Below are 24213 nucleotides of genomic sequence, written 5' to 3'. Positions count from 1 at the left end.
TGTTATGATTCCTGATGACCTTTCTTGGTTTTATTTCACTCTGATACTGAATGCTCACTGGTGTGTTGGTGGTTTCAACCTCCTGAACTGATCTGGGGCTTGTTGCAAAACACCATTCATTTATATTTAACTACCTAGGAATTTCCTCCTTTAGCTGCATTGGCCAGTGTCCCAATTCAGGCAGTACTTAAGCCACAATTTGTGACTGTTTTACTGCTTCATGGTAAGGAATGAAGGTCAGAGTGGTGGTTATTGGAATGACAAAGCCATGGGTGAGTTGTCTGCATTCTGCTGAACCACACTTCTTTAAACTTGGTGAATTGTCTTAACATATTTTAAAATGCGTATTTAGAATATGACAGGATACAGCAAGTATTTTATCCTCCCTCCTCAAGAATCAAGCAAACCCAGGATCCTGAGACAGATCTTTAAGAAGACATATTCTGACTTCCATTACTTGCTTCAGATACCTGCATGGTCTAACTGCACACCAGTATGACCGTGCATGAGTTCTTACAAAATCTATTCCTAGCTTGGGCAGAAGCTTACTGTTTTGTCTTTACACTATCAAGCCAGGATCCTGAGGATACACAGCAGTCACACAGCACTTAGGAACAGTCACACAACCCTAAGGAAGCTTTATTTGCTAAATTTATGTGTCTTTGAAAGCCTACGAATTTGTAGGCTTTATTATTTTCCTTTATTTTGCACTTACTGCCATTTTATATGTACATGATCACCTTCCACATTACTGACCTAATTTTCTGATTGCATTTTCCAGACAGGAGGTATAATTAATTTCTCAAGCAAAATTAGCCTGTATTAGTCTTAACTGTTTAATGAAATGAGATTGCAAATTGTCCTTCACTACTATACAATTTAAAACCAGTCTCTTTGAAAACCTGCTGTAAAATCAAGTTAACAGCCTTAAAAAAACATGGAAATAATTCTTCATTTCATAAGGAGAATACTAAAAAACACCACTAAAAATCCAAGAAGAATTAGTAATGCTGGTGTTCTTAACAAGTGACTCAGATTTTCCAAGACTATAATTTTTTTATCTCTGTGTTTCTGCTGTCTGGCTATTGCTAACTTCAGAACAGAGCAAACCTCTGCCCAACCTCTCAGCATTTGTTATTGACCCTTCGAAACTCATCATTTGCATTAATCTTTTTTCTCAGCCATATAATCCTTAGAATGGTATATATGCCTCAAAATATGTACAATCTTTCTGATATAAGTTCCTCCTCGTCTAGAACTCCTTTTGTACCTTCATATGGATATCAGCTTTTTCATTTGAATAGTTGGACCTTTGATAGAAGCTGTTCTTTGGGGGTGGCAGGGCACTAATTCCAGAGGAGAAGGAAGTCCTGAAGGATTGCTAATTTTGAAGAAATGGAAGGCAGTAACTCTAACCTTCTGTGGGGATGGGTACTGTAGGACTCATTGTCAGTGTCTGTGGCCTCATAAATCTCTTTTGTCTCAAACAATTATGGGTTGAACAAGGTGGCATTTAACTGAAGGATTATTGCTGACAGCTTTATTTGACTGAGGTGCCCCAAATTTGGTCCTATATTCACAATTTCCCTCTATAGTTATTTTGATTTACAACTTTTGTCACTGAAATATAAAGGCTTTTATATCACTGCTATTTTACTAAATGGGAAGATGGCACTTACTGTTGTTGTGTATAAAATGGAAAAGGTTTCCAAAGTTTTGCAGCAAGAACTGTGAATATAATAAAAGTATATAGTAATTATCATTGAAGGCTGCACAAGAAATATATGAGTGGATGAAAAAGGAGGAAGAGATATTGTTTTTATTTGCATTCCTCTCCTTTCCCACAGCTCTCACCTAGGCTTTGACCTGTGAAAAGATTGCTGCCCTCTAAGAAAGCAATGGCTGCTCATTCAGAACCCACAGCAGAGGCTGTGATGGGACAGTTTTGGTCACTCCTGTTTTCATTAGCAGTAGGAGATTAAAGGAGCTGACCATTGCTCACTGTGAGAATCTCAGTTCTGCTGCTGTCACTGCCAGTTTTCACCCCTCCAACACCTTCTGAAATCTCCATCCTATTTAGCCATAATCCAACTAACCCACCCCATTCCAGAGAAGTCATTATTTAAGTTATTCCTGTATCAGGAGCTCACAGACATGTAGAGGGCTGAGCCCCAGACATATCTGTCCTGCCTATGCCAATGCTTTAACAGGCTGCTGTCTTGTTCACAGCACAAAGCTGGAATGTGGCACTTTGTGCTCTTAAAGCTGTGCAGATGCAGGAGCACTCTTCAATGCCTCCTGTCTGAAAAGCGAGATGGAAGCTTATATTTACTTTCCTAACACTATTTCTTGCTTTTTTGCTCCATCTCTGCCGCAACTGAAGCGCCACTCTCCCTCCTTCTGGCAGGCTGCTCTACAAGCTTTCATTTCCCTTGCTACACTTTTACAGCCACACTGAAACAGTTGTCTTGAGGTTTTTCTGTTCTTCCCTTGGTCTTGATCTACCTGATAAAGCTGTTTCAACTTCTACCACCCAGACTGCAGTCTTGAAGTATTAACTTCATTGCTTCTTTTCAAGCAAAATTGCCTGGGGGCAATTTCAGAATCTTTGGGTGAAGAAATCTGGGGGAGAAGGGCATGGAGCAAGCTGTTTGTAGTTTGAGATCTCCATCTCCATTTATCCCTGGGCAGGGGAACATAAAATAAACTCTTCTCCTCTGAACTTTAACAGGCAAAAATGTATTTTGAGATATTTTTATGTTTTACTGTTGTCTTAAAAAAGAACTTATGGGAATTTATAGGTCCCAATCAGACCAAATTTAATATTTCTGCTCATTATATGATAAAATGCCAAAATCTGACAAGCATTTTGAAGAAGGCCATTCATGTGGTGATTTTAACTGTTTATGGAAGTGACTTTAAATACTGTTTGAAGAAATAGATTTAGCTAGCTTGTATTTTCTCACTGGTGGATTACAGAAAGGCAACTTGTACTGTATTATTCAAGATATTAAGGTAAGCAAAAACTAGTGCATTTGAGAATTTAAATTTTTAAGTAATTGTCTTGTGGTGCCAGGAACAGTACCACTCAAGACTGTGTATCCATGAAAACGAATTTAGGTTGTTCATCATTGCAGCCTGTGATAAACTCTGCAATATTTTGTAGTTGTATTTCATAATTTGACATTGATTTTATATTTTGGCTTATTTCTATAGTAAGAGTTCTTAATAAAGTTCCCATTGAGGCCATTGATGGATTAAAGAACTTGAAAGTCATCTATAACTTCAGGTTGTAACAGTTTGAGTGCATGACGGGAAACAACCTTTGAATTTCCAGCCTTATCGTTCATATCATTAATGCCTCATCTAGATGTGCTCTCATCGTATTTCTCCAGTGGAGAAATGGTCCAAGGAGCGCTGTTAGTTCTCTTAGCTGACTCGGGAGGTGTCATGTGTCCAGGGATGTGCCCAGCCGCATCCCTGACGGTATTCCTGGGGGTACCCCTTCCCGAGCTCCCTGCGCGCTGCTGAAGTGCGCAGTTGGGAAGAAGCACGTGGAAAGTGAAGAAGAGGTGGCTGAGGACAGATGTGGCCCCTTGGCCGCCCCATAGCAGAGTTGCCACTGCTGTGGCTGCAGCCTGGCAGGCAGGAGCTCGCCCTGCCTGGCTGGGGTGGCCCTGTGGCCGTGATGTGACACGGCAGCCCGGCTCTCCTTGCTGGAGACACCGCCGCGGCACGGCCGGCCCCGCGCTGCCGCCGCGCTCCTGCCCAGGGCTGCGCCGAGCCCCGGGACACAGCCGGAGCCGGAGCCAGAGCCGGAGCCGGAGCGCGTCCCGGGGGCTGCGGGCGGGGAGGGCGGACGGGAGGCCGGGTGGGAAGGCGGAGGGAGGGCGGGAGCGGGCGGCGCGGGCAGGAGGGGGCTCGGCAGCGGCGGCGGCCGGCGGAGCTCCGCGCTGCGCTTCTCTCCGGCCCCGCGGGACGGAGCGAACGTGAGCGGCGGCGGGGCCGGGACCGACACCGAGACCGGGGTAGGGAAGGAGCGGCGGCGCGGCGGGGCTGGCCCGGTCGGCCGGGTCAGTGGTACTTGTGGTACTCGTACTTGTGCCCGGCCGGGTCCGTGGTACTTGTGGTACTCGTACTTGTGCCCGGCCGGGTCCGTGGTACTTGTGCCCGGCCGATCGGGCTCGCTCCGCCCCCGGCGGCGGCAGCGCTTAAGGGAGAACGGGGGGCGGGCGGGGGCGCCGCTCCTCCGGAACCGGGGCTGCCCACCTGTCCGTGCCCGTCTGTGTGTGTCAGTCTGTCCGTGCCCGTCTGTCCGTACCCACCTGTCCGTGCCCTTCTGTGTGTGCTCGGCTGTCCATGTCCACCTGTCCGTGCCCGCCTGTCCGTGCCCGCCTGTGTGTGCTCGTCTGTCCGTGCCCGTCTGTCCGTGTCCGTCTGTCCGTTCTTATCTGTCCGTACCCACCTGTCCGTGCCCGTCTGTCCGTGTCCGTCTGTCCGTGTCTGTCTGTCCGTGTCCGTCTGTCCGTGCCCGCGGAGCGCAGGGCTGGCGGGGGGAGCCGCTCCGGGACGCTGCTGTGCGCTGCTCCCTCTGAGGAGCTCCCCGGCCGCGCTCCTTTGAGCTCTGCCGAGCGGCAGCGTCTCCTCGGTGCGGCGTGCCCCGTTCCCGATGTAGCTCAGGAACCGAGAAGCTTCAGCTGCAGTTTGTAATACGGGCTATTACCGCCTGCTTCTTTCTTTTTTCCTTTTTTTTTTTTTTTTTTTTTTAAAAATATTTTTCCTCCCCTGCCTGGGAAAGTTTTGCCATTAGGAATGGCCTTGGAGTAGAGATGGGAGATAAAGTGTAAAGTAACTTGCAGAATTGGTTTCTGAGTTACGGTGCGTCTAAAAACCGCCTTTGTGCTCCAACAAGGGCACTGGGAACTTGAAGGCTTCAGGGCTGGCTAGGTTAAAGCTTTGAAACATGAATTTGTGGGAGCAGAATTGTTTAGAAGACGCTAAGACATTGTTTTGGAAATAAATGTTGATAAATGGAATGTGCTTATGATCTCAAAATGTTCTAGTTTCAGTATTTTTCTTTGACTGTGGCTGGGCTAGTTAAATTCTGTCATTCTTGGAGTTTTTTGCAAAAACGTTTGTTTAGCATAGCTTAACCACCAGAATTTTTTGTATTGTTTATCTTACTATATGTACACAACCATGATATATTTTATACATTATTTTGTATGTATTATGCATGCAGAGACTCTAAATTTCCTGTAGTCTATATTTGCATTGTGTAATGCATGTGGATAATTGTTTTACCCGGTGAGTGGTGAACTTAAAATGTGATGCCATATCATATCACTCAGAAAACTGGAAAATTAGATTTGTACCACAGACTAATATTAGGGAATTTCTGCTTCAAATGCCATTTGAACAGTGGTATGCCTTTTACAGCATTGTGTATATTTGTTTTTAATATTGCAGATGCTTTTTGACTGCAAGACTTCTGAAATGCTTTGAGGGCTGTGTCTCCTTTCCTAACCATGAACAGTACAAAATCATCAGGGCTGGCTGGATTTGGAGCCTTGAAAAACACAACGTGCCACACGGAGAAAAAGATTTCAGTTTTCTTTTCAATAATCTTCATGACGGCGGGAATTTTGTCCAACAGTCTTGCAATAGTAATTCTCATGAAGGCATACCAGAGATTCAGACAGAAATCAAAAGCCTCCTTTCTGCTTCTTGCCAGTGGTTTGGTTGTCACAGATCTCTTTGGTCACCTCATCAATGGAGCCATTGCAGTGTTTGTGTATGCATCAGATAAAGACTGGATTCGATTTAACCAGTCCAACATTCTGTGCAGTGTTTTTGGAATCTGCATGGTTTTCTTTGGTTTGTGCCCACTCTTCCTGGGCAGTGTGATGGCTGTTGAACGTTGCATTGGAGTCACTAAGCCAATATTTCACTCTACAAAAATGACTTCTAGACATGTGAAAATGATGTTGACTATGGTATGTCTGTTTGCTGTTCTTATAGCTTTGCTGCCTATTCTTAGGTTTAGAGCCTACCAAATTCAAGCATCGAGGACCTGGTGCTTCTATAAAACAGAACATGTTGAGGACTGGGAAGACAGATTTTATCTCTTACTTTTTTCTTGCCTTGGGTTCCTGGCTCTTGCTATTTCATTCCTGTGCAATGCTGTCACAGGAATTACCCTCTTAAGGGTCAAATTTAAAAGTCAACAAAGACAAGGCAGATCTCATCATTTTGAAATGATCATTCAGCTCTTGGCTATAATGTGTGTTTCTTGCATTTGCTGGAGCCCATTCCTGGTAAGAGCCTAATGTATTTGCCAATGTTTAATGCACATCACTGTATAAAAGTTGTACTTTTTTTGTCTCCAGGTTTTAAAGCACTTAAGTTGTGATAGCAGCTCCACCCACTCAGTGATATTAATTTTATAGCATATTGCCCATAATGTATATACCTATACATCTATAAAACGCTGGTAGTTATTCTCCACTTCTGATGAATAATACACTAAGTTAAATATAGTGATTGTGAAGACTATATTTCCAGTGCTGTGAAGCAGACAGTGGTAGAAGAACCATGGCTAGAATAATTCAGAGCAAATACTGAGCTCTTCCAAAAATTCAGTGAAATCTAGGATGAGGAAGTCCTTTTGCTCTGTGCAGTGTAAATAATTTTTTTTATTTATGGTGGTCTGTTTGCTGTTATTTCAACAGTTTGCTGCTACTTGTGAGCTTTGTTAGGGCAGATAACAGTTGGGAAGCAAAAAACTCTCCCCTCCATTATCAGGGTGTTAAGGGCTTTGCTTTAGGATGATATTGAAAAACAGTGGTTGGCAGTGGGTTGAAATCAACATTTGTTTAGACCTAAGCAAGCTGGGTTTGTAATGTGGACAGATGAGCAGCAGAGCTGCTGTGGGCAGGTGGTGTGGCACTGTCCCTGCTGTGGCTCCCAGAGGGTCAGTGCTGCTCTGTCAGTGAGCAGGCTCAAAGGAAGTGAGATTGTGACACGGGAATTTGACAGCTCCTGTTGTATCATGGCATTATAAAGTTGGTGTTAACTTTGTTTCCTTTTAGTGTAGCAAACTTGTCTGAGGAAACTTAGCCTTTTCTCGGGTCAGAGTCACAAATCACAAGTCATATGGAATCTTAATTTCTCCCCTAGAAACAGGGTCCTGTAGTTTTCCGGTGATAAAAATGAGGAGCAATTTTGGTCTGAGCTAACAAATACTGACTTAAGTCTGAGATCTGTATCAGATCCAGCTATATTTCATCTGCTCACTGCCTATGGTAGAGTCTGAAGTTACCTGAGTTAGTTAAAAATTAGATACTGACACTAGCCTACTTGCAGCAGTTTGGTTTATCTGGCAGGTAGCATTTAATTAATCCAGTATCACAGGATTCAAGGTGAAAGTCTAGGTATGAATGTCTGCAATCACTGAAATACACAAAACCTCTTTCACTTTTGTTCAAATCACAGAGAATTTTCTAGTCTTGCTCTGCAGCATAGTTTAAATTCATGCTGGCTTCTGTCAGTGCCATGGCTGTAGTGTGGAGCGTAAGCAAACTTGTCAGAGCAGCAGAGCAAGTTTTGTAGGGAACTACTTTATGGTTCCTTCAGACTCCATCTGAAGTTTGGGGCAAGCCACAGAATGGTTTTCAAAAAAAGCATTCCATATGATGACTTTACTTTCCATGAAAAAGCAGCATTATTATCCTGTGGTAACATTTATTTTAATTTAAAATAATTGTTCTTAAAAGCAGGGATTAATTTAGTTTTGAAAACCACTTGGGTGTTAGAAGAACTATCAACTTTCTTCATTGAAAAGAGATACTTCATTTATTCAACACATCAAGGAACACTAAACTGCAATTACTATGGTTGATTTTGTTATGCCATTCAATTTTAATTATGATATATATCAAATATATATAAAATTATAATTTTAGAATTTGTGGCAATCTAATGAAATCACAGCATTACTTTTGTTAAAATATTTAACTTCATCTAAGTTGTCATTGAAGATGGGTTATTGGTCTAGCAGGATTTTTTTTTCAGACCCTTTTTGGTGTTGGTCATTGCATCAGTTTATGATGCAGGCTAGTGAATGACTTCTTGCTTAATTTTGGGCTTGGTATTTTTCAGGATTGTGTTGCAGAGGAGAAATCCAGAAGGAATTCTGGTTCATTGGGTGGTAAAACTGCTGGTGCTTTCTGTGTGTGCTGGGCTTTTGATGCTTTGCCTCTCAACCTCTTTGAAAATGAGATGAGCCAAACTTAGGCCATAACCAGCCTGGCATTATGGAAAATAGTTCTGCAATGTGGACAAATTTAGGTTAGAAAGGAAGAGTTAAAAAAAAATAAAAAAATTAGGTATAGTGTGGGATTCTTGAAACAAAGTTTCAAGCAACTGAACAATGAGTGTTTTAGCCAGAGAGTTTCAGTGGGAAATGCAATGGGACAGGTTCCTTTGTGGGTATTTCCTTTCTTAGCTGTTAGGATCATAGTGTTTATATCAGTTAATTTGCTAATTTATTTACCCATTCCTGGTTTTGATAGCAGCAGAATACAAACAGAATTACAAGTGTGGTGTTAATTTAGCAAGATTTTTTGGCCTGCAGTTGAATAAAGTTGTGTCAGGAATGTACTGCTCAAGTGCTACATTAAAGTGATCCAGGGTTTATCAAGTTGTACGCTTTATGATTAATTGCTGACTCAAACCTACTTGTCTGATACATCTGAAAGGTCTTAGGGCTTTTAATTTGTGAAAAGAATGGTTTACATTCTCTAATATAATCAGCATATACCAAAATAAGTATTTCTTGACAGAAATAAGAGCAGGTGTTCATCGGTGAAATTATCTGGAAAAGGATGTTAATACATGCTCGTTCTGTGATCATTTACTTCTTTAGTTTTTCTTCTCCAAGCTAAATCTAAAAGTCAGAATTTGAAGTCTAGTCTTTGAATTGTGTATTCTACCTATGTACTCTGTCCCAAAGAGAATACAGAACAAAATGTTTCATGAGAACCAATTACCTCAAAGTAAACCAAAGTTATTAGAAACCAAATAAACTTCTGGGAGAGAAAGTGGAGGAAGGCAATGCACTGTATACCACATGTGGTTTGCAGATACAAGAGTTTGGATTAATTTGGTGTTATTCCCCATCTGATGGTGGGGGTGTGTGTGTTTAATTTATTTATTTCCCTTCTGTTTTCAATCTAGTCTGGTGTGTCCATTGACATATGTGTATGGCTAACAAGTCTGTCCTATACTGTAATCCAACTGCAGATTTACTTCACTATTAGATTTTAAATTATTTTTTTTTCCAAGTTGAGTTAATATTCAGGCATTGTCACTGTCCTGTGATAAAATAATTTTCAGATGTCATTAGAGTCACAAGACCCTGGATTGTTCTTTATGGTGTCTGGTGTGGAACTGAACTTCTGCATCTGCTCAGTGATAGTGAAGTTGTTTTGATGCCTATTTATGTATGTGTGTAAGTGCATATATAGCTAACATGTAATATTATAAATAAGAATATATAGTATTGTAATTAATCACGTCCTTAAGATTCCTGAAGATATGGATGGAGCATTTTTCAAAAGCAGAGCCCATGGCATGGCTCTTGTGGAGCTCTCCTGTGGTTCTTGGACAGGGACCTCCTTATGATTTCCTTTTTCTTCCTTTAGATTTCTTTCCCAGAGCTGCATCTCATCTGTTTTTCAAAAATAAGCAGCTTTTTGAAGTTTTCTGCCACTGCGAGAGAATCTTCTGTTAATGAAGTATGAGAATGAGAGGTGATTCCTGCTTCTTCCCCTATGGGCGAGCATTGATGCCCTTTGAGGAGATGAGAGCAGGAGAAAATTACCCAAAACAACCAAACAAGTGAAATTTATAATAATATATGTAGTCAGTGATTTGCAGAGGCACAGTCCAAATAATTTTGCTTTGTGACGGGTAATTCCAGGTAAATATGTTCTGAAGATAGTAACTCCAACTTCTGTGTTTAGTGTCAGCTTTCCTCACACTTGTAAGAGCCTTAGCCCTTTGCTAACACTATGCCAATTTTGCTGGATGAATTTGGTCCCTAGGGATTGGATTCCAAATGATTCCAAATAGTTGGGCAGGAGCATTTTGTGACAAGCGTCTCTGATGAAATACATTGTTACATAAAGCTGTTTTTTGGCTGTGATTTGACATCTGGCGTGTCATGAAACAGCTTGGTTTGGAGCTGTGTTTGTATGAGCAAATTCTGACATTGGTATGTCGTATTCTGTAGGGCTCAAGGGATAAACTTATTATAAAATTTGTTTTTTTGGAGCAGCAAAGAGAACTGCCTGTAACTATGGACAGGAGAGATTTATTTCAGAGTGAATTTATTTACAGGACCGAATTATGATATGGAGAAATTTCTAATCTTTTTCATGTGTGAAACACAGTCTGAGAAAAATACTTCTACATTCAAATTATTCCTGTTAAGATCTTTTTCCATGCAGTTAACTGATTAATTTCATTCCAGTTTTACCTCCCCTCTACTGCAGAAAATAGCTGTTCCTGTTTTTTTTTGGAAAGAGCTCAGTTTATTTCATATGAATAAATCAGCTGTCATTCAGTTGCTTTTTTAACTGCTTAGATTAATTTTTATCAGTCCCTTCTCATGTAATCTCTTCTCGTTCCAATTTGTTATGCTAATCATGTCTCCCTGAACTCTGATTTTTTCTTGTCCTCAGACTGTCTCATGCAGTGAGGTTTGATGACTGCTTTTCGTGCACTTAGGGCTGTGTTCAGCTTGTGATTTACTGAATCACTTCAACTCAGAAGCTGCTGGTGCTGCTCTGAGTGGTCCTTTCAGAGAATGTGTTCTGGAGCTGGAGAGAAGCTGATGTGCTAACAGGGAGGCTTTTGTTGGAATGCCCATACCCCATCCCACCCTGCTGGCTCCACTGCTGCTTTGGGTGCAGAGGCTGGTTGGTTGGTGTGTGCCGAAGGAGGTCAGTTTCCTGCAGGTTTTACACTAAGTAACTTCAGGGCCACGTCCTTGTGCACAGTATGAGGTAGTTGGATGTACAAGGCAATCCTGTACACCTTGTCTGAGTGTTTTTTCATGTGTAGCCATGTGACACTTTGTCAGGTGTTCGTACCTGTGTCGCTCTTGAAGTCTCTACCCCCATTCTTGTTTTCTGCCTTCTTTATTATGGTGGAAGTTTTACATTTCCGTTGCAATGCCTTATGCTTACATGGGCATGCTTATGCAATGGGCATCATATATATGAGCTTGTTGCTTTATTAATGCTGTTTGTAGGCCTTCACTGCCAGTTGTACTGTCCCTACAGCTAAAGAGTTACTAAAAAAATTTATCCCTTGTGCTTTTGTGACTGGTGATTTCTCATAATCATAAAGTGCAGCTGAGGAGAAGCAGGGAGATGCCCCAAGATGCAGGTCCATGCTCTGCCAGTGAGGACTCAGATCTCATGTGGGGCTGCTCTGCAGAAGCATGTTATTATCTTTGTGTTTATTAGTCAAAGCTGGAGCCACCGTTGTGCCTGCACAGGTGCTGTCAACAGGGAGAGTGCTCTTTTCTTTTGAAAAAGAATAAATTAAGCTTTCAATTTCCACAGGTGTGTTTCTGGTGAGTGAAGAAGGAGATACTCAAATATGTTCAGCTAACCTTGTAGCTTTGAATGCTGCTGTAAACTTTCAGAAGGGAAAATGACATTTACCTGTCCTTTTCAGGGCTCAGATTTTAAAGAAGATAGTCAGTGATAATTAGTATGTTTGTGCTGGCTTTTGTCACTGAGTTCTTGCTAGAACGTTTGTGTGCTGACACCACACAAGGACAGGGTGCACTGTCAGGTCAGCAGGAGTGGTTTATGTTTGGTCTGGGAACCCTTCACACCCTGCCCGCGGGAGGGAAGGTGACCCTGCAGGTCTCCCCTGGGAGAGCTCCTTGGACACTGTCAGAACATCTCTGAGGCAGGGTGCAAGCCCATGTTAGGAGCCCGCTGCTGTTACAATGGTTTTAATAAATGAGCCAGTTTCATGGGGAAGGGAAAAAGAGCTTCTTGCCAGCAGCAGACCTGCTAGATTACACCTCTATATCTCTAGTCAGCAGCATCGATGCAGTGATAGTCATGGTTGACTGCAGGTAGTTATTTCTCTTCCAGACCTTGCTGTGTCAGATGAGATCAGGAGTGTCAGTTTCAATGAATAAAATGCTCCCTAAGTTCCTCTGAAAAAAAAATTCTCGGGTTAGATTGTCTTTTTGAGCTACATTAGAGAAAGGGCTCTCACTCCTATCATGGTCATTTGATTGCTTGCTGAGTTCCTCAATACATCCATTAGCTCTGTGCAAATTAAATTACTGTTCTTGCTTGAGTTTCTTCTAGCATCTGATAACTCAAGGTTAAATTGCTGAAAGATTACTGTCTTTGCTAATATTATGTCCCAAAAGGTATTTTGAAATACATAAGTCATTTTACGGGTTAAGAAGAAAGAGAACACTTAGTTTGACTGAAGTTTTTGTTAGTCTCAAGACAGAATTTTCTTTCCAGGTTTGTTTCCCATGGAATAAGGTTTATTCAGCATCTCTGACAATTTGAGTGTGCTTTTGTTTGTTCCCATGAAAATACTTCTGAAAAGAATTTGCATATGTTGGCAGAGAGAGTAACAAAGTTTAATACAATGAGTTTAAAAGTCCAATTCACCTATTCAGATGTGTTTCTATGACGCTAGAAACGTTTGGATAAGATGTTCATACCTTTCTTAGTATTGGTTGCAGAGAACCTTCTTTAATTTTGTATTCTTAAGTGGCACAGCTGCCTAATTCCACCAGATTAGATGAGAACTGGAATGACATTAATTTTAGACTATACCTACCTAAAATTATACTGAATTTTACAGGTACAGTTTTGGTGTTAAGAATTGGACTGTTCCTATTTTCATCTTTTACAGTACATAGAGATCTTACAGGCCTTATCCTTACTGAGAAACATGAATGATTTTAATAAAAATGTTTATAAGCATGGGCCTGGGCACAGTTTATCATAGAGTGCTTAGAAACCCTATGGTAATTGTGGCTATATTTGTAATTCAAGTGTTTACCTCCCCCTCACAGAAGTTGGGGACCTGAAATATTCTCAGCAGGAAAGGCTGGAGAAGAAATGGGCAGTGGTAATGATATGAACCAGGGAAGGAAGGAGGGCTGAGATTGACATATTGCCCTTTACCAGAGTCTTCTGGGGAAGCATAAATATAGTTTTTGTTATCTATGTTTACTTGTGCTGTTTGGAAAAATTTGCGTAAAGCCTTTTCTAATGCAGTGCCATCAGAAAACAAAAACATTGTTTGTTTTAGAGAGAAAAAGTAGGGAAGGCAGGTTTCCTGTCATGTGAGAACATGGCACTTCAGAATAATGTGCTTCTGGTTTTCTTTCATAATTGTTCACTTCTTGATTTTTAAATTTAGATGTTATATACAGGATTAAACTATGAAACACAGTATTTTGTTTCAAATAGATGTCAGTGACTTTCACAGAAAATGTGTTTTTTTGTTTTTTTTTTTTTAATTTTGAGGTTGCCATCTCAAGAAATCAAATTCAGAAAACTTCAGCAAAATAAATTTGCCATTCATAACCTTTCCTTGTTTATTTCACTTGGTTAAGTTTTTGGAGTTTGTGTTTGATATTAAAAGGAAGTCAGTTTGACATTAGTTCCATTACTTGATATAAGAGAATTCTTCCTATTTCCTAGATATTACACTTATTCAGGCATTTCTAACTTGAAAATGTCATACACTGCATAACCATCTTTGGAAGATGTCATACATGGCATAACCATTTTTGGATGGTTATTTTAGGAAAGCTGTCTTTCCTGACTATCTAAACACTTTAAATGGTAAAGTTGCTGCTGAAAAATCTCAGGGAGTAACACACTCACATGGAAATACTCCAGAAAGTCCTTCATCCTCACCAGTTTTAATGACAGACATCAGGGTGTAATATACATTCATGTATTCTGTGAGAGAATATTTATTATTGTAATTATTATGGTGTTAATTCACAATCTGAAGTGTGGCATGGTGCTTTCCAGTACAAGTTACTTGTGTTTCTGGTGCTGTAGAATTGGTTAATGTTTGAGAGGAGTTGCTGAGCTGCAGTTTGGGTTGCAGGTTCCCCACGTGCCCAGCAGTGCAGAACCACTGCGTTCCATCGCAGCTTCTGCAGGTGTGCTGACAGAAACATCAGTGCTCAGGGAGCAGAACGCTGCAGAAAGGGTTTGCACCAGGGCTGACAGCAAAGTAATTGTGACTCATTCTCTGGGATTCATTTTCATATTGGGTGAGGTGAAATCAAGGAACAGTGGAATGAACTGGAGCTGCTTTGTAGGTAGGGTCCCATCTCCTGCTGCCCTGGACCTGTGCTGCCCCTCCCCAGGTTTGGGCTCCCGGAGTTACAGCAGTAGGATGGGCAGGATGGGAAGGATGTAGTGAGTCTGCTCAAGAGTAACCCTGTGACCCATGTGATGACTGACATCAGGACAAGAGTGTGTGGACATAAAGACTCTTGTGCTGGGAGGGATGTGACCAACTACATTCCCGTCTGCCTCACTGCATGGAATGAGAGAAAATGAAGCAGAAAGGAGTAAGTGGTAGCAATTTGTTTTAGGATTTATAATTCATTAGTGAATTGGAAATAAAATTGAATCCACCTTTTACCAGAGGTGTGCATTTGCAGAAATAATGAGAAATAAATCACTTATAAATGGACACATGATTTTTCTCTTCCATCCTCCTCCTGAAAGGTGATTGAGCTGCACAGCAGGCCCTTGAAATTTACTTACCAACATAAAAGAAAAAGGTAATTGCAAATTATATATTCCAACTTGATACATCTATTGTTTATTCATTAGTCTTGATTTTTATGATCATAGCTTTTTAGTTTACTCCTTCAGAATGATACATAGAAGAAGTCACTTTAACAAAGGTGATCTGAAAAGTGACACAAAAGCAATGTATCATGTCTTCTTTTGCCTCCAGTCAGATTTTTTCAAACACTGCAAATCAGATAGTACCAATAGTGATAGGTGACTCTGACTCCAGTCCATCTTCAACAAGGACAGGGTCACCAGTGGAGGTTTCAATAGAAATTAGGAAGACATATCTTCATTGAAAGGGTGATCAGGCATTGGAACAGGCTACCCAGGGACGTGCTGGAATCACCACGCCTGGAAGTGTTCAAAAGGCATGTGGATGTGGTGCTTGGGCATATGGAAAAGGTTTCGTGGTGAGCCTGGTGGTGATGGGTTAATGGTTGGACTTGATGATCGTAGAGGTCTCTTCCAACTTTTTCAGCCTCTTCTGTAGTTATGAACCTCTGCAGCTCCTCTTCCCCAGGCTGTCTGTGTATTGTTGCTTTTTTCTTCATTCAAACAGTTCTCTTCCTCCCCAGTATCATGTGTTATTTGTGATTCTTTCTTTGGATATGTAAGGCATTAGTGGGAAAGTTCTGTTGCTCCTAAATAAATTAGAATATTTTTCTAAGCATTAAAAATATGATTTTTTTTTTTCCAAATGAGTGTGAAAACCTGGAAAAGCAAAGCAACAATAGAGAAGTAATAGGCCATTTCTGGGGTTTAAAACTTTATCCGACTGACACTAATGGAAGAATAAATGAATCCCAAACACATATAGTCTTTGCCTTCCTAAATACTTAAGGATGGTCTTTATTATAGATATTAGACATACTCTATTGTTTTCTGGTTCTTAAAATTGACCTGTAAAGCTTCTCTAGCATTGCTGAGTAAAGAATATTTTAATTCTATCTATAAAATATTTTTTTTTTGTGCAAGTGGTTTTTTGTTATAGACCTTGTTCTTTGGCAGGAATACATTCCACACGCTGTGGAAACAGGCTTTCTTGTAACTTTGAAACATGTAGCTCAGGAAACAGGTTGTTTATTTGACTTTGGTATGGACACTATGTCTTTTCATTTTGAAGTGAGTCATCTACTGTTTCCAATGCTAGAATCTTTGCTATCCATATCCACGCTGCTTTCCTTTCAAATGAGTTATCAATTAAGCTGTGAGAGTAATTACATTGCTAGCTAGCTGAACTGAAGTATTTCTTATTTTGATGGCAAGGAAAGGAAATAAAGATAGAGGACTGTCAATCCAAGATAGAAATATTTGGATTATTTAGGAGAAACAAAGAGGTGACCTCGAATGCTTAATTCAAGCCCAACATGAATTTATTCTACTGCAAAACTGATGCAAAATAGGTAGTGTCTAAGGGGAAAGTTGAGAGATAATAAAAACTTCACTCTCAATGTTTGTGAGTTCATGCACACAGACCTGCCCCTGCCCTCTGGTTATGAGGCTTACTTCATAATTTCTTTCCTGTCAACTTCAGTGAGAAATTGCCTGGTCACAGATTAAGCTGTGTCTGAGAAAGGAATACGAGAAAATATTTTTAATTGCTTTGTGAAAAATTTTGTTGTTTTTCTGTTTTCTCTACGCTTTCTGGACTTTTCACACCTCTTTCACACCTCTGCAGCTTAACAATACCTTCAAAATGTTTATGCAATTCATTTTTAGGGGGGCAAATAGGGATCCACCCTTAATCTTTAGTGGCATTATTATTTTATCACAGAAATATACATGAGAGAAAAGGAGACTCCGTTATTCTGTTGCTGCTTCTCAAGAGCTGATCCTGCCAAATTGTACATAAGGAATTACTACATACACTCTTAAAAGTACCCTCTGGACTCTAATGTGGCAGAAAGCTGGCTCATATATTTTGTTGTCTACAATTCCTTTTTAAACTGACATTGTTTTATAAAATCACTATGCTCAGTTAAAACTTAATTGCTAAGCTAAGTGATCATCTGGTATATAAAAATTGAAGATATATTTGATGTTTTTCTTTTAGAAAGGGAAAGGAAAGCATTAAGGGAGAAACACGCAGATCTAGAACATAAAAAGCATTATGTGGCATAAGTAGAACAGTGTTTGTACAAATATTTTGATGGCAGAAGTGGTGCACTGCATATTGTTCTTGGAAGCTCTTGTTTTTAAACTGACCTGCAGAATCACATAAGAATAAAACGAAGCATACTCAGCTTTGCAAATGCTTGCCTTGTATACTGCAAGATCAATGGTGGTGCACGCAATTCGCTGTCAGTGTTTCTTTTTCAACAGCTCTTCTTGGGAGATATAAAATGGTGCATAAATTGTGAAGATAAATGCATTTTTATTTCTTCCTCATGCTATTTTGGAAATTAATTTTCTTAAGGTCTGTGTTTATAGAGTGCTACAGAATGTCTTTTTGTATGATCCCTTGCCTGTTAGACTGAAGCTGCTTTTGTAAAATGAAAAGTGAAAGTTCCAAAAATTCTAGAAATTCAAAGTGTATATTTTTTGTTTCAGTGGATTGGGATATAATCAGTAGAGTTCTGCCTTGAAACCTCTGTGGTTTAGAAGAAGGGGATTTGCACCTCAGGGTTTGACATAGGCAATAGTGACAAGATACAAGTGTTCAGCAAATACTGAAAAATCCATGGACTTCCCTCCATCAATGAAAATCCTCAGAACTGCTTGTAAGGAAATCCAAAGGAAGAGGAAGAGGCTTGGGAGGGTCTGCAAGGTTCTGACAGGGAAGTGGAGTCTGAAGGCCGAGCTGCAGAAGAGAAGAATTTCCGATATTTGTCTATTCTGCTTTCTGTGTCAATCTCGTGGTGACTGGGTTTTATCCAGTTTCCTGAAGTCAAAGATAGAGCCTGGATTTAGAGCCTGGATTTAGAGCCTGTGAGATGAAATGCATCAACGTCTCATTTTTGTCTTATTTCTTAACTAGCTCTAAAGTCAGCTGCTTGTTTTGACTGGCTGTCCTTGACTACTAATAGGAATGTGACTAAGCAGCACTGCCTTTGAGCCTATTGGTTGTTCTCATGCAGATCCAATTGGAAGGAAAATGAAATTAGTGCTGTTTATGTTTGATGAGTGGTGTGAAGCCTTGGAGCAGTTTTTTTGTTTATTGCTCTGGGCTTTATCCCTAAGGGAAATGGCAATTCTCTGATGCTGTCTGCTTGGTGCAGAATTGAAGAAGTCAACAATTTCAAAATGTTTAAAAAAAAATTCCATCAGACTTGCTGGATCTTGCAAAGTGAGCTTTGCTTTTAGTGAAGCTTAAGATTGGACAAAAAGTATGTAGAAGTTTAATGTATCATGTCAAGTCCTTCCTTGACACAGATCTGATTTCTTTCTATATATTTTTAGGGACACTGAATTCTCAGGTCCTTTCTTAAGCCAGCAAAGGCTAGTATGAGTCAGAGTAACTTTATATCTTTCAGGTAGGTACCCTTGGTTTAAAAAATAGCTTTTACAGTTATGCTTTCATAGTACCTTTTCTAAAGAAAGTTAGAATTGTCATAATTGCATCATGTGATACTTTTATCTTTTTGAAAACCAGGGAGACATACTACAGCTGTTTTCATATAAACAGTGTATAAATCAGCAGAGTGCTACTTGGATTCTTACATTTCTAAATATGTTAGAAAATGTCATGAGTTACGTTTATTATTTACCAGCTGAGGATTAATTTTTTGAGTCATGCTGCTGAATCTGCATGAATATTAACTTCAGTTGTGGAGATCAAAGGTGATTACATATGATGCAATAGTGCTGCCTCTTCCCCACTTGTGTACTGCTGCCTACAGAGAACAGAATTCCTTTGTCATACCAACCTGGTGAACCTGCAAGGAAAGGAAAAAAGGGTTTGAATTGATTCCCTGCCTTTGAACCAATTATTGACCACTAATACTCAAGTAATACTCTTTTTGTGCCCGTGGAGGTGTTCCCACTCTTAAAAATCCATTTGGCTCTGCACCAAGTTCTGGTGGCAATTTCTGAGCTGATGGCCATTTCAGTCATCATTTCGTGTCACCATTTCAGTGACACAAATTTCTCACACCCAGGGAGGAAATACAGACTGTCTGCATGTTTTGCTTCAATGGAATCCTTTATTGAACAGCTGGTTGTTTATTAGTCCTTTTTATAACTTACAGTTTCAAACTGACTTTGGAACAGTATTTTAAGAATTTAAATTTAAATAAAACAAATTGACTATGAAAATGAGATAGAAATAATAATTTAAATTAACTTCCATTCCACCCCTCTTCTGCTGAAGTTTAAGTCTTGTTTAGAAATCAGAAGATGATTTTAGAAAGGTTCCAGAATACAGTTTCCTCTTTGCACAGTTCTTCACAGTTTTCCTCGATGATTTTTCAGAAGATGTGAAGAGCCCCCAGTACAGGGCAGTCTCTTTGGAGGAGTGAGAAACTCTCTCACTTCATACTCAGAGTTATGGCAACATAATCTGCTGCTCTGCCACAAGTGTTTTAGGGTAAAAATGCTCATGCTTAGGGCTGCAATGAGATTCTCTGTCTTATTCCATTTCTATATGGAAATCTTGGCCTCTCAGAACTTCAAAAAGCTGGGACATTATTTTATGTTAGTTTTAGAGATAGAAGAAAGAAAATATTTTTTAATTTCTGCATAATACTCCCAAATAATGTTAGTACTATGGTTAGGAAAATCATATTTTATAAAACAAAATTTGTAGATAATTAGTTTTTATCTTATTATTTCAAATCCAGAGACCTATATGCTTAAACATGTGTCTGTGTATATAAGCTCTACTAGCTCTGTGTGAACTTAGATGTATTTTTTTTTTGGGTGTCCAATGTTCAGAAGAGGCAACAGAAATGTTCTGGATGAAGCTTCTCCAAGTGTCAGAATCCATAAATTATGTACCAGTTTTCCTTGTTGTCCTGATTTACTTCATGGAAATCCATAATCAAAGCAAAAGTAATTTATATTGAGCAGCAAGTGAATAGATTATTTTAGAGGTGATTACTTCTAAATGCAAATTACTTCTAAATTCGAACACTTCTCACAAGTGTCCTAGGTATCATGAGAAAATAAGTTTTAAAAAGTCTGGATAGAGCTACTTTTCCTTATTATCAACACATACTGCTTGTTTTTCTGGACGTGAAATTGCATTGGGTTTGGCATTTTTTAGCTCCAGAGAATGTGAGAGAGAAACAACAAATGAATTTTTAAGTACTTCTAGAGGCAGATGAGTAACCTGTATGTCTGTATTAAGTCAGACATGGTGTATGGGATAAGGACACTGGTCTGTGAGCTCTCTTGAGCTGTCATTTGCTGCCCAGTCCTATTTGCAGAGTGAGGAGTATTCTATCTGAGTTTGCCTTGTGGTATTGGACCTCTAATAAATAAAATGTAGACTGTCCTGATAAAATGTCCCATGTGAGGCCAAAGGAGCTGTTCAAGTTTGGGTGGGCTGCTGATGTCAGAGAGGAATGTGCCCAGTGGTTGTGGGGTGAAAAGCAGATTCAGAGAACTGGCTTGTGTTTGTGTTGGCTTGGTGCTCAGACATTCCTCCTCCTCCCCACACCAGCTCCCAGCTGTGCTCCTGCCAGTCCTGCCAGCTTCCTTAGCAATGTTCCTGGGGGCTTCCTTTGCTGCTCCCATAGAAGCCATACAGAAACACTCCATCAAATGCTTCATCAAACAAGCTCAGGGTCCTTTATGCATTCACTTTGTGCCATTCAAGTTTATACTCAGGTGTGGTGACCTGCAAGCTATAGGTAGGGCCTGGAAATACAGAGAAGCATTTAAAAAGGTTTGCTGGCATAGTGAGTTCTAGTTTTCTCTCTCCATTCATTATTTTTTTTCGGTTTTTCTGTTGAGGTTCTTTTCAGTGCATCTTTTTGAAACTACAACCCTGCACTTGGACAGCCTGACCCTACCTCTCATTGCCCAATAAATCAGTGTACTCCCAGCATCAGTTGTAAAATATCCCTTTTCTTAGTTAAATAACTGCAGTGCTTTAAAGGCTTTGGAACTAAAAGCCTTGTGGTGTTTCATCTTTCTACCAAAAAAGTCTTCATGTGGCTTTAACTTTAATAACAGGGAGAGATAATTTACCATCTTCTGGCAGATTCCTGGCTTGGCAGATCAGGCTTTCCTCACACAGGAACTTAGGTTACAAACGCCCAGTGGCAGCCAGCCTGAAAAGGAGGTATCTGCAGGGCAGGAGTCCCAGGGCCTGAGTTTCCCTGGGGCTGTCTCACAGCCCAGCTCACTGCTCTGCAGAGCAGGGGGCCAGAGCCACAGCTTGCTGGGCTGGTGGAGCCCTTGGGCACCCTCTGCCAGGTGCCACCCTGCCGAATTCCTGGTCTGGAATTCCACCATGTGGAATTGTTGGCTCTGGCAATGTTGTTGCTGGTGGGGGTCTGTGCATGTGTAGCGCTTCCAGAGGTGAATGAAACCCTCTGTGTCTCCAGTGACAAATGGCTTTTGTCACCATGGCTTAAATTTTCCTACAGACCTCTAAATCCTCTGGTGTCAATAAATTGTGTTCTGCTGCAGCGTAAAAAATGTCAATCTTCTTGTTGAAACCAAGGTCCTGTGTTCCTTATGCAGCCTTTAACTAGGAAAATGTGAAAAAATAAATAGCTGTTATAAAAACTTGCTGACCTACAAGTGGATTCTGTCCTTGAGAAAATCCATTTCTGGAACAGTCTTGGCTCACTTTGTTAGATCAAATTCTCGATTAAGTTTTTACTTGTTGCTTAGATCAATCCCTCATTTTAGAGGGTATTCCCTGGCTGGTTGCCATCCTCTGCTTGAAGTCCAGCAGAAGTAATTCAGCAGAGGCACATGTATTTCCTTTGTAAAACATTAGAGGGTTTCTAGGATGATAAATGTTGTACACCTGAAAGTATTCATATTGCAATTTGGGATGCACTGATGCTGTGAACGTGTAAGATTAGAGACAATGTTGAAACTATTTTTCTCATTTACATGTTCTCTTTGTATTTTTTTAATGTACAATTTTAAAATACTCGATTTTCAGATAATTTAAATGCTCTCTTGGTGTATTTTTTGATGCATAATTCTAAGATATTGCCCTTTTCAGGTGACAATGGCCAGAATTGGGATTAATGAAGGTCGCTCAAAGGAGACCTGTGAAACGATACTTTTCGCTCTCCGAATGGCCACGTGGAATCAGATTTTAGATCCCTGGGTGTACATTCTTCTCCGGAAAGCTGTTCTTAAAAACCTGTACAAGATCACAAGCGGATGTTGCGGCGTGCACGTCATGAACTTACACATGTGGGAACTCAGCTCCATCAAGAATTCTCTGAAGGTTGCAGCAATATCAGAGTCACCAGGAAGTTCCAAACAGATAAACCTCCAGCCTCTCAGCTCTATGGGACAATAAAGTTTAACTCAGCCTATGAAGAGATGATGGAGGCGACGCTCCTACCTGGGCAGTACCTTAAAATGGGTTCCAAGACTCAGTGGTTTGGCATTTGTTTTAAATTGTGAGTGGTTTGCTATTGTTGCTTACCAGTTTGATATTGCTACTCCAAAAGATGCCCTTGAATGTTTTAATTGACTTTAGAATACGTCCCTTACAAAACTGGTAGTGGAATGTTAAATCATCTATATTTTTCCCTTCCATGTACTACAGTGAAGAGGGCTCCTTATAACACTCCCCACCAAACCTTTCACCTTAACAGCCTTCTTACAAGTGCAGAAGTGATCTCCAGGGTGATTTTTAAAAGGAATAGATTTTTCTGCCAGAGATACCCTCAAATCCTTTGCAGAGTCACCGGTTTTTAGAATAAAGTCAAGTATCCTTTCCATAAGGGTATTCTGTGCTTCTAGGCATTGAATTTACCAACTGTACATATAAAAGACATTTTGCTTATGCCCAGTTCATTAAATGATCCACTGTGCTTGGTTCACTGACTTGACCTCTTGATTATTTACTGTTCCATGAATTTTTGGGAGAGCTGCAAACTCTGCATCAGTGTTAGTGTTCCTTTCAAATCACTGACAAAACCTGAGGTTCCCTGTGGGAACACAGAAGCAGATGAGCTCAGCTTCCTTACAGTTATGTTTTGAGGTGTATTGGTGAGCTTTTAGTCCTTTCAACAAATTTTGTTGAGAGTAACAGGCATAAAGCAGTGGTTATTCTGTGAAAACAGTAGTTTTCCCCTCCCTCCCAAACTGAAGGATGATTCTGGAAGCGTTCCCCTAGTGCATGTACTGAAATACTCTTGTGGTGCATCTGCTTCATTTGTAAGAGGTCACATGTGTGTTGTGAAAATGTATGTGACAAATGAGCACCTCTGCAGGGAACTGCTTTGGGAGCAGGGTTTTGTTTGTGAAAGCAAGCTGAATGCTCAGTTTTTGCAGGGGCTGTGTCTGAAGAGCTGAGAGCATTCAGTAACTTGAACGTACCAGACAATTTCCAGGACAGTTTCACACGGAAGGCCCTTCACCTTTAATGCTGCTAAAAGAAGCTTTGTTTTTTGTGACTGTATGCTGTTCAGAAGCCAAAAATGAGAGATATTGTTTTAAGATAGGTCTATGTTATTTTTACCTACTTAACTTCAAATAACTACATTAGTGAAGTGCTGGTGTATTTGAACAAAATAGTTAAAAACAGATTCACTAAGAAGGCAGTCTAAGGGACCAAAACTATTCATGAAGTACAAATTCATGTTGTATATGAGAATAGTTTGTAAGTCAGAAAATAAAAACCCAAAAGGTTTAAATTTTATTTTATTTTTTTTCAAGCTATTTCCTTTTTGTTTTAAAAAGGTTTAAAAATAAGTGGGTTAGATAAGCCATTTCATTACAGGGTTTATTTACCCTAAAGAATTTCTGTTTGTGGTTTTTTTTTTTCAGTCATAGGGCTGATAAATGGTGGACAGATTTGATGCTGGTATAAATTCTGCACTATTGATTCACGTGAGTTCTGCTGAAATCTGGAAGCATTCAGTCAGTGCTCAACTTGTCTTTTTCATTTTGTAGAATGTGATGTCAGTGTATCTGTTGACATAAATTATTTGTTCCTTATGGAAGATTGTTGTTTTAGCAGCTGCAAAATAATGTTGGTCCATAAATTGTTGAGATATTTGATTGGTGAATGAAGCTTGAAAATGTTCCATTTTGTTGTGTGAATAAATGTAGCTCATGTTGTTCATTCTGGTGGGCTTGTAAAACAACAAAGTAAAGTTTATATGTATATGTGATTTCTTATATTTTGTGTACTGATACACATTGAATGTAAATTACGAAGCCTCATTAAAGTTACCAAACAGTA

The 24213-nt window shown here is 40.1% G+C and overlaps 1 protein-coding gene across 3 annotated transcripts; it reads left to right on the top strand.

Moving 5' to 3' along the window:
* Positions 1 to 227: 227 nt before the first annotated feature.
* Positions 228 to 24213, top strand: PTGFR (prostaglandin F receptor). 3 transcript variants are annotated; one of them, XM_088060677.1, is made up of 3 exons: positions 228 to 272; positions 5470 to 6317; positions 22012 to 24213. In XM_088060677.1, exons 2-3 carry the CDS (start codon positions 5529 to 5531, stop codon positions 22315 to 22317), a joined length of 1095 nt encoding a protein of 364 aa, XP_087916803.1. In that variant the 5' UTR covers positions 228 to 272; positions 5470 to 5528; the 3' UTR covers positions 22318 to 24213. The 3 variants fall into 3 exon arrangements, with proteins under 3 accessions (XP_087916803.1, XP_014106438.1, XP_005521086.1); XM_014250963.2 differs by lacking the exon at positions 228 to 272 and adding an exon at positions 3920 to 4028 and having other exon boundaries at positions 5470 to 5996; XM_005521029.3 differs by lacking the exon at positions 228 to 272 and adding an exon at positions 3920 to 4028.

The sequence above is a fragment of the Pseudopodoces humilis genome, chromosome 10 (genome assembly GCF_049639895.1).
Source record: "Pseudopodoces humilis isolate 2021_Gansu_Grassland_sample_001 chromosome 10, ASM4963989v1, whole genome shotgun sequence".
Classification (NCBI taxonomy): Eukaryota; Metazoa; Chordata; class Aves; order Passeriformes; family Paridae; genus Pseudopodoces; species Pseudopodoces humilis.
The sequence above is the reverse complement of the archived record's forward strand: the minus strand, read 5'-3'. Positions and strand labels throughout refer to the sequence as shown.